The following is a 12,961-nucleotide window of genomic DNA, read 5'->3' on the forward strand; positions in this document are numbered from 1 at the left end:
GAGTGGGACTGTAGCTGCTGCTCTCTTCTTAGCTGTGTCCCCTCCCAGCTTGGTGCAGGCTGGGCCCATCTCTGGCCAGCAGCCCAGGCCCCTTCAGGAGCTAGAGGATGCCCCTGGGCAAGCGGGGGCTGGGGGTTCACGGCCAGAGTGCACCGCGTGTAAGAGGCCTGTCACAGGCCAGCCCCATCGAATGTGAAAGCAATTAAAGCCACCAGCAGTGTTCGCTCCGGGCGGGCCTCGGGCAGCGGGGCAGCTGCCACAACACATCTCACCTCGCCGCCCACAGCGCCTTCCCTGCCCCTATGCGGCTGCGCACCAGGCTGGACCATCTCTTACAGTGGAGGGGCAAGACCTGCACCTATGTGTACTTACAGCAGGAGCCAGCTCTGGGCACCTTTGGCAGCTAAAGATCAGTTAGTTCCTCTTCTGCCCTATTCCACCTGGCACCACTACACTGGCCCCTGCAGCTCCAGCCCCAGAACAACTCAAGAAAAGGCAGGACTCTAGTATTGGGGCAAGATGGAGGTCCAGCTGCTAGTGCTCACCCACTCTGGTTGGTCCCAACAAACACTTTACCCTTCCTTTTCCCATGGACCCCAGCATATGGGGGGAAGGGAAACAAAGGGGCATTCAGAAGGAAGTTATACACATAAGCAAAACTCTGGCTAGTATTGGGAGGGAGCTAGGGCTCCTCAAAAGGCTGCTGAGTGCTTGATTCTGGATAGGGTGAGAGGCCTAGAGGAGGGAGGTGGGCAGACTAGTCAAAGCAGTAGACTTCACACTATAGCACTAGGCTAAACTGGGGTGGGTTATCATGAGCAGGAGGTCTGAAGCCCAAGATCAACAGGACTAGTCACTGAAACAGTTCTGGGCATGAGAGTGGTCAGGGGCAGCAGGACTAGTCACTGAAACAGTTCTGGGCATGAGAGTGGTCAGGGGCAGCAGGACTAGTCACTGAAACAGAATTCTGGGCATGAGAGTGGTCAGGGGCAGCAGGACTAGTAACTGAAAAAGAGTTCTGAGCATGAGAGTGGTCAGGGGCTCGGCCCACTTATCTCTGTCTCATCCTCACTTTCCACATTTCTTCCTCAGACCTACCTTTCCAATAGCCGTCAGCATGGCTTCCCCCAAATTCCTGGTCCCTATTGGCCCTGTGGACCCAAGGCCCTTTCTCCTGGGCCCACTGTCTTCATCACTAGCCGTTATGGCCTTCCCAGGGCAGGCAGCAGCATGTTCTCACTTGTGAGGCATCCCTGTCAGAAGCACTTAGTGTACAAATTAGCCATGACCTCCCTACCTCCCTGTGCACAGCTCTGGGCGCTGGGCTGACAGGGCTGCGGCTCCCGGCCCTCTTTCACCTGCCCGGGGCACACAGCAAGCTGGCGTGGACCCCTGGCCACCACCCACAACCAAGCAGGAGGTCCCTCCCTGGTGACCAGCCAGGAATCTTCTCCTGAACCCCAACTTTGAGCTAAAAGAGGTGCCCGCCACAGAGTTCACTCAGTGAAGTTCTGGGGGCTTCAAAGCCGAGGCTCGGATTACTTCAAGAGTGGCAGTCCCTGGTATTGAGGGCAGTGAAGGACCTGGACATAGGGTCAGCTCCCTGGCCCCCACTGCCCCACCCGCCATCCTGCCTGCCATTCAGGCAGGGAAAATCATCTGTGACAGGCCCAGGAAGGCTGGTCCCGGGGCCGCAGAGCAACGCACACAGCTCCACTTCCCAACATATGGCTGCTGTCGGCCCCAGGCACTGCTCAACCAGTGCCAACCGGGCTCAGAGCCCGGGTGGGGGCTTGGGCAGCATGAACTTGTCCCACCCACCTGAACAGGCCAGCTGCTCCCTCTAAAGGAAGAGGCTCCTATCCAGCTGGGACGTTCCCATTAAAGAGGGTTTACAAACACCACCGCCGTTTACATACCACACCTGGCGCAGACCCTCCAGTAATCACTGGCGTCTCATCCATTCAGTTGCCCAGCACATAGTGGCAGCCCTTTCCTCCCCAAGTTGGTGGGTAACCCAGCATGTCCTGGAATGGAGCACTCAGATCCCAGAAAGAAGATTCATCAGACTCCTCCGCAGTCACCAGGTCCTGTTGCCTCCCTTCCCATACTGCATACCCACTGTGGCTCCCTGGGGCTATCAAGACCTGCAGCCTCCAGCTCGCACAGAGCTTCAGGCACGATCCTCTGCTCTCCCACCAGCCTGCAGTCCCCAAGGACACTTTGTGCAACAAAGGTGAAACTACAAGGGTGTCTCTTCCTCTCTGGACCAGGGATTTCACATGGACTGTGGATGCTGCCATGTGTCCTGTACTCAGAAGGTGAAAAATGAGCCACTGCCAAATATACTATGCGGCCCTCTGGGACTACAGAATTGCTGCCGCTCCATGGAGTCCCTCTGTGCGTGGGTTTTAGACCCTGTTTGTTTGGCTCTAGCCTCGGTCCCTCTGCCCACTGTGGAGTACCAGCCAGCCCCATACCTGTCTTGGGGAGGGCTGCAACACTGAGGGAATGAGACAGTGCAGAGTCCAGAAATTTTAGCCAGCTCATAAGCCTCCAGCACGCACAGGGTCAATGCTAATGGAGGTGACAGGCGGGCAGCCATAGGCAGGTCAAGAAGAGAAGGTTAAATGGCTGAAATAAACCTCCAGCTGAGGGTAAAGGCAAGACCCACACCAGGAGAGACCACCAGGCCCCTGTCCTAGTCAAGAACCCTATTAGGGTCTGAAGCTAAGACTAGGTGCTCTCTCTATTCCAGAGGGGGAGAGGTACTGCTTCGGGACTGTGGGCAGGATCTCAGGCTCAGGGTGACAAGTCCAAACGCCAAGCTATGTCATCTCAGCCACTCAGGAGATAGTCATCTCCTAGAGCTCGTGGTCCCTCATTCCTAGAGGGGTGGGTGGAAGGCCCCAGCCGAGGAATGGTCCGAGGTAAGAGAGGAAAAGGAAATCAGGAGGGGCTGGATGTGCCTGAGAGCCCCTTGGGCAGAAGGGAGGGGCTGCCAGGCTCACCAAGCTCTTCAGACCTCCATGAGCAAGCCCAGGGCTCAGGAGTTTCTTTCCCCTCTAGGAAATCCAGGAGTATGCTCAGGTAATAGAAACCCTTAGGGTCATTTCTGGATGTGGTCTCTCCTTCCCGTCTCACACGAATTTCTACAAAGGCCCATGAGAGGCGGCACTGCCGGGCATATGACTGCTCCAGTTCCCTTCTGCTCTTCCCATCTCCCTTCTCTGGGCCTCCATAGAGCTGGCCTGGGCAGTGATCCCCGTTACAGCTATCAATCTCATACCTGAGGTGCTACACGGCGTATCTCTGGGGTTTGTCCTGCAGACCACAGGTTCACCTGAGCTGCACCAGGCTTTGTTCCCTGCGTGTTGAAGCCAGGCCTTCCCTGGACAGTGGCAGTAACCTCCGGCCTGCCCCTGGTGTCGTCAGCCAGAGGCTGTTCCACAGTTCCCAGAAAGGACAGAGCTGTCCTTGAGAATAAGGGGCCCGTGCCGCATGTTCCCACTCTCCTTGTCTCAGAGTGACCTGAGTTTCCCATCATCTCTAGTTAGTGCCCATGAGGAGCTGGACTCCTGGTCCTAGGACTACTGGCACATTGGCCGCTCAAGCTGTCTCCCAGCCCCGGGCCACCTGCATGGTCAGCTGGTTAGCTGGGCCAGGCAGGCAGAAAGGAGTATGCTATACAATTCACAGCACCGCTTCCAGCTCTGGATGGCCCTCAGTTGCCGGTGGGCTGCTTTCTAGGAAGGTGGCATGGAGACAGGAGGAAGCTAGACTGGAGAGGCCCTACTCTTTGACCTATAACCCTTGGACTTTGGCCAACATCTGGGTTCTGGCCATTATCTGCCACACAGACGTGGGAACCAAGTCCAGGTTCATGGAACTAAGAAGTACTGAACCCCCGGTGCCCTCCACCCTATGACTGCACCCAAAGTCATTTCAGAGATTTCCCTTCTTCCACAGATCTGAACTGGAGAGATCCCAGGAGCCAGTAGCTGAGTCTCTTGACCTCTGAGCCTCAGCAGTGCAGGCCTGGGGTAGCAATCACCCTTCCATGCTTGAAATGCCAAGCAGCACACCTCTGGGCTAAGGTTTTTTCCCTACACACAGGCAAACAAGAGAGAGAAAGAGAGAGAGAGAGAGAAAGAGAGAGAGAGAGAGAGAGATTATCTGTCTCTGTCCAGGCCATGCCCACTGCCCACATGCACCTCTGGAACCCACAAGTTAAGGAAATTTCCCTGGGATCTAGTTAAGAAGTGTGACCCCAGAGGTTACGTTTTGACAACCCAGGAGCAGTTCTGGCCACAAAGACATTAAAGAGAAGGAAGTTCCAGCATTTATAGTTGCCGGGCATTCCAAACCCTCCTGGGTCCTTTGCCACCTCACAGTCCTTCTAGGAAAAGCCACCACCGAGGATGAGGCCCTTCGGAGAGTGAGCAAAGGTGTTGGATCTGTCCTGACACAGAGAGGAACCTCCTAGGAAGTCGAGAGTGAGTCCTGGGAGTGGCGTGATGAATCCAGGGGTGGGGGTGCTAAAGCATTGTGTCCATTAGCCAGCAGAGCAAGGGAAGTGGGGGACGCCTCCTGTTTGGAGTAAAGGAACCACACAGGCGATCTGGCTTACCCAGGAGAAGCTGGCAAGGACACATAGGTTCCACCGCCTGAGCTCTGGACTTGGCCCCCCCTGGTCTGTTCTGGAGCCCCCCTATTCTAGGGTTCAGCCCCCAGAACCAGCCCCAACCTGGTTTGGGTGGACAGGAGGCTGTCAGGGGCCACAGCCCTGACGGATGTGTGCTGACGCCCCCTCTTGCCGCTGCGGCGACCCGGGAGACTTGGCAGCCTCTGCGCACCCCCGCGGCAGCCTGCAGGCGTCGGGGGCGGGGACGGTGCCAGGAGCCCCTCACTCGGCCCGCACCTGCGCGCCACTCCAGGCTTTTGCAACACCGTGGCGGGTCCGACCTCACTCCCTCCCGGAGCCGTCCCAGCGCGTCCACTGAGTGTGCGGGGCGTGCAAGGAGATGTGAGCCGTCTGCGACTGAGGCTGTCCCGCCTCCCTTGCCCAGCCTGGTCGGAGGTCGCTGCGTTTGGGAGCTCGCGCAGTGGCGCACGCGCTTCGCTGCCAACTTTGGTGGGCGCCTGCGAGTCGGCGTCGGGGGACAAGGAAAGCGGCTGCGGCCGCATCACGGCATCGCTACCGCTTCCAGCTCTGGACCTCAGTTACCCCGCGGTGTCCGCAAGTGGGAAGTTTGCCCCTCCAAGGGCTCGGTTCGGCAGACGCGGTAAGGCAGACAAGCTGCACTTCCAGTGAAGTTGGGGCTCAGGCTCAGGACAGAATGGAATGCGTGGAAAGGGCTGCTTGTGATCCCTGCACCTTGAGGGATCTTCAGGGCGGTGCCCGCAGCGGGGAGGCAAAAGAAAGGTTTTAGGGTCCCAGCTGTTCACCTCAGCTCCTGTGCCCATCCCTGTAGGGTACTGAATCTCAAGAGGATTAACGCGTGTGTGGGCTGGCCCCTCCAGCTATTAGCTCTGACCAGGCACTAAGCCAGATTCTATGGGAGCACATGCCAGGTCATAAGTTGGGGCTGGGACTGGGTGGCGGCAGGACGAGTGCGCCTTTGTGTATGTGTGGTGTAGGAACGTGCACTGTGGTGGACCAGTGCCCAGCATCCACTGGGTCTTGGAGAGGTCAGCACCTCGGGTGCCTGGTTTGGAGAGAAACACAGGAGCCTCAACCCCTGGGTCCAAGGCCCCAGGAGGACCCCTCCAGTCCGGGCTGGGAGGTAGGTTAAGCAGTAGCACCAATCAGCACAGCTGTGTGGCTCCCAGGGCTGGGTGATCGATGGTCCCCGCACAGACGCCTCTGTTGCCTGAGCACACATCCCTATCTGTCATCACATCTTGCGGGGCGCAGGGCGGGAGGGGGGTGGGGGGGACTGGAATGCAAGCAGGAGAAGAGACTGTCTCTGTACATGCCAAGTCCAGGCTGGGTCTGCAACCCTTCAGGGAGGCCCCGACCCTTTCCTGAGCCAGCATCCACCTCCTAACCTAGGAGTCTCCCTTAGCCTGTGTTTGCCCCATTTCCAGAGCCCAGCCTGGCCATGTGGACTCCTCTGTATGGTCCCAAGCCTTTTGGCATGCAGTGCTTTTCACTCTTCTAGCTATCCACCTAAGGGGTGACAACCTGATCTTTGGTGAGAATAAAGGTGAATATCTGCCATGGGCAAAGTGCAATGGTCAGCATGCAAGAAAGAGGAGTTCAGCAACTGTCTTCCACTCCCAACCCCGCTGCTCCAATCATGAGGCTCATGTATGTCTGCATCTATGATGAGTCTATGAGCAAGTGTGAATCCCAGCCATGTCTGCATGTGTCTTTGGGCATAGTCTGTAATGTGGGTTTACCCTTGTGAACAGCCATATCCATTCTGAGTGGGAAGTGGTATGGATGTGTGTGCCCTTGGTGGCACACCCTGTGCCTGGTTAGCTCAGCCATGCAGTTGCTCCTCCAGGCAGAGAGCAAGGATTCCTTGGGAATCTTGCACGCTTGTATGCACACACCCAAAGCCTATGTGCACATGCACCATGCCCAAGCGCTGGGATAGTGAACGGCCCAGGTGGTGGCCCAGATGGAGGGAAGAGGAGCTTCTGAGCCAGTGTGCAGGACGTGAGGAGAAGAGGGTCTTGGCTGAGCGTGGTCACTGCAGGCTCAGTCACTGACCTGCCTGAAGCCACCCAGATGGAGCTGGGTTGAGCAGGTGGCTATGCCATGGGGCCATACTGTGACATCCACTCCCCCCAGCCTGGGTTGGGGGACCTCATGTGTGGCTGACCCCCCGAGAGACCTCCAGTGTCCACTTGACACTCTATTAGCTCGTTCCGGTATACATACATACATGCATGCACACATGCATTTGCAGGGTTTCTGGTGGCTTCTAATCTCGGTGATTCACTTCTGCTTCTGGCAGGGGCAGGTGGCTCAACAAGAAAGTGTCTCTAGAGGGCCATCAGACTGGTGGCTCTGGTCACACACGGCTGCTCTCATTCTCTTACCAAATGTTCAGTGGGGACCTGCCTGGCGCAAAGAGCAGAGATAAATGGGGACCAGTTACTCCAGAAACTGGCCTTCAGGACCAGTTTGGCCCCAACAGTGGTGATTTGTACAGGATCACTTGATAAATAAAATACAATACACCCATTTAAGCTTAATTTCAGAAAAAAAAATTCTTCACAATTTCTAGATCCTTACATTACAAACTTACTTATGTGTACCTGGGCCAGAACATCTAGGTGCCTTCCTTTTTCCTTTCCTTTTTCCTCTCTCCTCTCTCCTCTCTCCTCTCTCCTCTCTCTCTCTCTCTCTCTCTCTCTCTCTCTCTCTCTCTCTCAGACAGAATCTCACTCTGTAGCTCAGGATATCCTGGAACTCACAGAAACCCCACACCTCAGGTTCCCAAATTATGGAATTATGGGTAAATGCCACCACATCTCCTCCCAAAAGGATGAAGGGTCTGCAGTACAAAGGCCAGAAGCTTTGAGGCGAAGCAAATAGGGGCTTCTTGAGTTCTAATGAAGAAACCCCAGTGAAGAGGAACAGAGAGTGAGAAGACCTGGTGGTAATCGAGTCCTTGTCTCTCCTATCTGCAGGTGGTCATGGTGCCCAGGCTTGCCTGCTAGTAGGCTGCCATGTCTCGCGAGGCAGGTTCATGTCGAGTGGGCACTGGGACAAGGGCACGGTCAAGAAAGCCCAAGAAGCCACACTACATCCCACGACCCTGGGGCAAGCCCTATAACTATAAGTGCTTCCAGTGTCCCTTCACCTGCCTGGAGAAGTCCCATCTCTATAACCACATGAAGTACAGCCTCTGCAAGGACTCCCTCTCTCTGCTGTTAGACTCTCCCGACTGGGCATACCGCCGTGCACCCCCCTCGCCCAGGCCTCGGGCACCCACCCCCAGCTGCTCCATAGACTTCTCAGACCCGGGTAGCCAGCCTACTGTGCCAGATCTCATCATCACTGACAGCCTTTCCCAGCGTCGTTGTGGCAGGGGCCCAAAACCTGGACCAGAGGAGTCCCCAGGGTCACTGCCCCCTCTGACTAGAGCCATCCGGAAGGGTCCAGGCCCCAGTAACCTCTTGACAGAGTCGTGGAAGCCAGGACTGAGTGGTGGTCTGATAAGTGGGGCTCTAGGGGCTGTAGCTTCAGCAGATTCTGAGAGTAGTGTCCCCTGCTACCCACCGCCTGCCCAGGGAGAGTTCCCTGAAGCCCAGAGCCTCCACTTGTCATTGCTGGGTGTCAACTACCCTCTCGGCCCAGGCCTCTTCTCCTATCTGGGGCCCTCACTGGCGGCTGCTGCTGCCCACATGCCCTTCCTGGCCTCAGCAAGCCCCTTGCTGCCCCCTGCAACCTTCCCAACCCCACAGGCACCCGAGCGCCCAGGCCTGGCCCCCCGCCTGTACTACCCGCTGCTACTGGAGCATACCCTAGGACAGTCAGCAGGCAGGACTGCCCCTACCAAGTCCTCTGTGTCCCTCAAGGGGCCTCCTGGGGCTCTGGCTGCTCCTGGGCTGATGAAGGTGCCTGTGCCAGGGCTGGGGGCACCCTGGCCCCATAGCACTTCCAGAGACCCAGGGCATGAAGGAGAGCTGGAACGAGTGGCTCAGAGCAACCAGCAGAAGAGGCTGCCCCCGGGCAATATGCCTGAGTTCCCAAAGGACCCCTTGAAACTGGCAAAATTTGGCTGTCAGAACAGGTGGGTATCAGGCTCTTTGGGTCTTGGGGTGGGGGTGTCAGGGTGGGCTGGGTGGGAGACTAGGCCATCTTTAGCTTACTTAGCAGGAGCAGAGACTCCAGACCACAGAGGAATCTGATACCAAAGAGCCCTTTTTCTCTTTTCTTTTGAATGTGCCGTTCTAGACTTCTTTCCCCTGGGGTGTGGGTGACACTGAACGGAAGACACAGGCTGGGGCTGGGGGTACTTCACCGGGCAGGATAGCCTTTTGACTGGCTTCTACTTCTCAGCCTACCAACAGGGTCCTCCCTGACATTCTGGCTTGAGGACAAGGAGCCAGGTAATCCTGAAGCCCCAGGCCCTGAGGTTCATCTTCTGCAGCAGCCACAAGGCCAAGTGCTAGGAAGTCCTGGCCCAGTGGGAGAGGACCTGACCCAGGCCTTTGGTGACTACGCCAGGGTGGAGCAGTGCTTGGGGCAGCTGGTACCGACTGGGGATCTCGCCCCTAGACCTTTACGGGAGCAGCTTGGCAAGATTCGCCGCGAGCTGTTCACCATCCATCAGGCGCTGGCCCGGGCAGCTCGGCCGCTGGACACACCTCTGGACCTCTCAGTGAAGCGGGTGCCTACCAAGGGAACTAAGGCACCTGCAGAGTCCTGGGGGCTGCCCGAGCCAAGCCCCATGCTGGCAAGGGGGGCCTCTGAGCCCTCCAGGATACTAGGTCCTGTACTCGAGCCTTTCTCTAGCCGTACCACCAAGTGTGAGGCTGACTCCAGCGTCCCGCCTCCTGCCCTCCCGCTCCAGGCCCCTGAGGACCATGGAATTCCTGGTAATGGCTGGGGCAATCGTCTTGGGGCTGGCAGCTCCCAGACCCCTAAGGATACCCCAAGCTTGAAGATCCTCCCAGGTACTGAGGTCTGTCCACAGCCACCTTAATGTGTGGGCTCCTCTCCCTGGCCTGGGCCCCATTGTCTGGGCCTGTCCAGTGTCAGTGTGCATGCATTCTAGACAGATGCTCCCCATCCCCCCCACACTAGCCCATGGTAGAGGTTTATCTCTGGTGTCACATGGACATAGGAAAGTCATGCTTTATTTATTGGACGGAGTTGTGGTCATTAAAATAGAAACCACCTTCAAACACCCTACTTGGGTTTCTTTCCTTTTCTGTCCCTGCATAAGCACCTGGGCACCCTCAAGGAAATGTCCCTGACCTGAGCATCCCTGGGAGCAGTGTCTAGGACACCATGCTGGGATTCACCTTCGGCTTCAAATTCCTTATTGTGGACTTGATTCTTCCAAAGAGTCTGGGGCCAAGGGATGGGCTGGGTACACTCAATTAGGGGACTCAGGGAAGAGTGGCAGAGAGGCAGACATGTCAGGATGACCTGGTCTGTTTCAGCTCACAGGGGATGGGCAAAGACCCTGCTCGTCCTTGGGCCTGAATCCATCCAAGCAGCCCAATGCCAGCTTTGCCTGTGGTGGTCAAAGCCTCCTGCCTTCTATGGCTCCAGGCTGCTCACCCCGTGTGGCCTTCCTGGGCCCCCCGCCAGTCCCTGCAGCCATGATAGGCATCAGTGGCCTTCACAGCTCACTGCTTCCCTCCCAGTACAGCCCTGCTCGGCCTTCCACAGGCCAGGGTGGGAGACAGCCAGGGAGGGGTGCTGGGGCCCCCCAGCCATAGCAAATTACTTTTCTCCCTGGGGAGCTGGGCTGTAGCCTCCATGCCCACCCAGGAATGCCCTCAAGTACAAGCTGCCCTCGGAGGAGGCACTGTTCTCACTGGGGCTGGGTTGCCCAGGCTGGGGCCAGTCCAAACAGGACCTTCAGTTGCTCCATTAACCATCCGCCTGGTGATAGCATCAGGTAGCCCCCCCACCCCCACCCCACCGTGAGGCTTTGCAGGTGCTATTGGGGCGAGAGTTCTGGCTGGCTGGACCAGGGTGCTGTGCGGCTGCAGGCCAAGGCTGACAAACGCTAGCTGAACACTATTGACCTGAAGGCTTCCTGGGGAACTGCTGGGGGCAGAACCAGGCATCCAAGGAACCTCAAGTCCTAAATCTGAGGCAACTTCCTCTCTCTACTCCCATGTGCCTATTGCATCCTGGTTTCTGATCCTGGGAGGCAACATTGCCAGCTTGACCTTCTGGTGGAGATGGCAAGAGAGTGACCAAGGTTAGTTCCTCACACAAATGTCTTACCTGGAGAGGCAGCCTATAGTTGTAGAGGGCTCTGGGTCCCTTCTGGAAAGGGCAGGCTTGTCTGAGACATTCAGCTAAGAAGGGACAGTAGGAAGTGTCCAGGGTAAGGGTAAGGCCCATGGGAAGACCCAAGCAGGAGGGTGCAGGCCTGGAGGCCAGGGACTCAACCCAAACAGCCCCCCCTTCCTCCTTGCTCAACTTGTCCCTGCAGGGGACTTGTCTGGTGACTCCTCCCCTACTCCCTACCCAGGCCACACAGACACACACCCAGCCTGTCTCTAACAACAAAGACAGGAGTTAAAGTCCAGGGCAGGAGCCTGGTCCTAGGTAAGGGATATCCTGGTCTCTTGGAAGGGGCAAGTGGAGAGCCCTGGGAGGCTGGGGTTTGGCTCACTCTCTGGTCAAAGCAGAGGGGCTCTGTGTGGTGGTGGTGGTGGGGGCAACACTAACAGGAGCTTAGGCCAACCCTGTGGAAGAATCCCAGGGCTGATGTGTTTGAGAAAAGCTGCTTATCTGTCTCCCCTCGCCCTCACTCCTAAGCTGGGACACAGCGATGCCTGTGATTTGGGCTTCAGTACAAAACCTTTGACCTTCTTGAGTGGGTGGTGTTTCTCAGACCACTGTTGCAGACACCTCACCACCTGTGTGGTTGCTGGACTGGGGGACCAGGTGAACACAGCTCAGTCTTACCCCCCATCTCAGTTCAGCTCCTCACCGGTACAGTAGGAGGGCGCCAGCACTCATCAGTCACCGTCGGCACCCACTCTTTTGCAGCTGCGTGGAAGCCGAGACCGACTGACTTACTGCCCTTGGCCTCCCATCTGTCCTGACTCCTTGAGCTCCTGGGCCACCCCTACTTCTAGCCATCTATACCTAAGGGCCTGATCTCAGGCTGGACCAGCTTAGAGATGCCAGTTGCTCCCGGCAGCCCCGGCTGCTGGGGCAAATCCTGGTACCAGCAGGGGCTGCCGGGGCCCCCCGAGGCCTGCACTGCTCCCCAGATGGCCTGCTCTTCTTGACGGCTGGTGCTGCATCCTGTGTCCATGTGCTGGATCTTGAGGGACGTTCCATTTGTCAACTACCCTGCCGCATGCCTAAAACCGGAGCCTTTGTTCCAGAGGATGTGGCTGTGACAGCTTCCGGGCTTGTGGTGGTCAGTGACCTCATCCATGGGGCCGTGTGTGCTCTTCGGTACACTTCCCGGGAACCCCAGGGCCGCTGGGTGACTGTAGGCACATTCTTGTCCCCCCGAGGGTTGACTGTGGATGCCTTTGGCCACTTCCTGGTGACAGACTATTTGCCAGGAACTGTGCATAGCTTCATGTTGGGACCAACTTGGGAGGCCCTGGCTCCATCCTCCATGCTAGGTCTAGAGGGCCCTTGTTGGGTAGGTCCAGGCCCTGATGGGGGCCTTGCTGTGAGTGAAGAATTTGGGGATGTGCAGCTGTTTGGCAGTGCCCACCAGCCTCTGGGCTCCCTGGGAACCCTGACTGGGCATAGCTTCGGCCAGCCAGCAGGTGTGTGCTCTGACTCGGAGGGTAGTATTATTGTGGCTGATGAGCAGAAGCATCAGGTAACCCTGTTTCCCCGGGTTGGGCCACCCATCTGCTTGCAGCTGGAGGGACTAGAGAGGCCCTTGGGTATAGCCTGTGCTCCCCAGGGCCAACTGGTGGTGGCAGATGCTGGGGACAACTGCATCAAGGTGTACCAGTATCTTGGAGAGATGGCCTGAGGGAAATAGCCTCTTGCTATCTCTGGCCAGCCCTGAGTCCTTTACACTATAATGGGAGATTGATGGGCTCCTTGGGGGCTGCTGAGCCTGCTTTGACACCTGGCCTTAGCTGGCCTTCTGATCTCCTCTTGGCACGTGCTCCCGTCCATTAAGCAGCTATGAACCACTACCTCCCCCCAAAGGCTCTAAACTGAGCCATCTCCATGTCCCTGTTCAGTATGTCCCTGGCCTTTCATGCCCCAAACCCCCAAGTGTCACCCAGTCTCAAGATCTGCTAGCTTGGGTCTCAGGAGGCCTGA

General features: G+C 57.3%; 2 protein-coding genes and 1 long non-coding RNA gene across 5 annotated transcripts; 2 read left to right on the forward strand and 1 right to left on the reverse strand.

Annotated features, from left to right (window-relative positions):
• The first annotated feature begins 5,100 nt into the window (after positions 1-5,100).
• Prr35 (proline rich 35) lies at positions 5,101-9,877 on the forward strand. Of its 2 annotated transcripts, XM_087910745.1 has the most exons (5): positions 5,101-5,285; positions 5,641-5,786; positions 6,165-6,313; positions 7,648-8,753; positions 9,023-9,877. In XM_087910745.1, exons 4-5 carry the CDS (start codon positions 7,687-7,689, stop codon positions 9,666-9,668), a joined length of 1,713 nt encoding a protein of 570 aa, XP_087766871.1. In that variant the 5' UTR covers positions 5,101-5,285; positions 5,641-5,786; positions 6,165-6,313; positions 7,648-7,686; the 3' UTR covers positions 9,669-9,877. The 2 variants fall into 2 exon arrangements, with proteins under 2 accessions (XP_087766871.1, XP_087766872.1); XM_087910746.1 differs by having other exon boundaries at positions 5,101-5,786.
• Positions 6,854-11,069, reverse strand: LOC125401748 (uncharacterized). The gene is made up of 2 exons (XR_015003525.2): positions 10,931-11,069; positions 6,854-7,075 (listed from the first exon to the last, which is right to left on the reverse strand). It is a non-coding gene; the product is annotated as an uncharacterized LOC125401748 (long non-coding RNA).
• Positions 10,641-12,927, forward strand: Nhlrc4 (NHL repeat containing 4). Of its 2 annotated transcripts, none has more exons than XM_085694807.2 (2): positions 10,641-10,904; positions 11,705-12,927. In XM_085694807.2, exon 2 carries the CDS (start codon positions 12,021-12,023, stop codon positions 12,660-12,662), a length of 642 nt encoding a protein of 213 aa, XP_085550933.1. In that variant the 5' UTR covers positions 10,641-10,904; positions 11,705-12,020; the 3' UTR covers positions 12,663-12,927. The 2 variants fall into 2 exon arrangements, with proteins under 2 accessions (XP_085550933.1, XP_048292058.1); XM_048436101.3 differs by lacking the exon at positions 10,641-10,904 and adding an exon at positions 11,044-11,257.
• The last annotated feature ends 34 nt before the right edge of the window (positions 12,928-12,961 follow it).

The sequence above is a fragment of the Myodes glareolus genome, chromosome 9 (assembly GCF_982192425.1).
Source record: "Myodes glareolus chromosome 9, mMyoGla1.1, whole genome shotgun sequence".
NCBI classification, from domain to species: Eukaryota; Metazoa; Chordata; class Mammalia; order Rodentia; family Cricetidae; genus Myodes; species Myodes glareolus.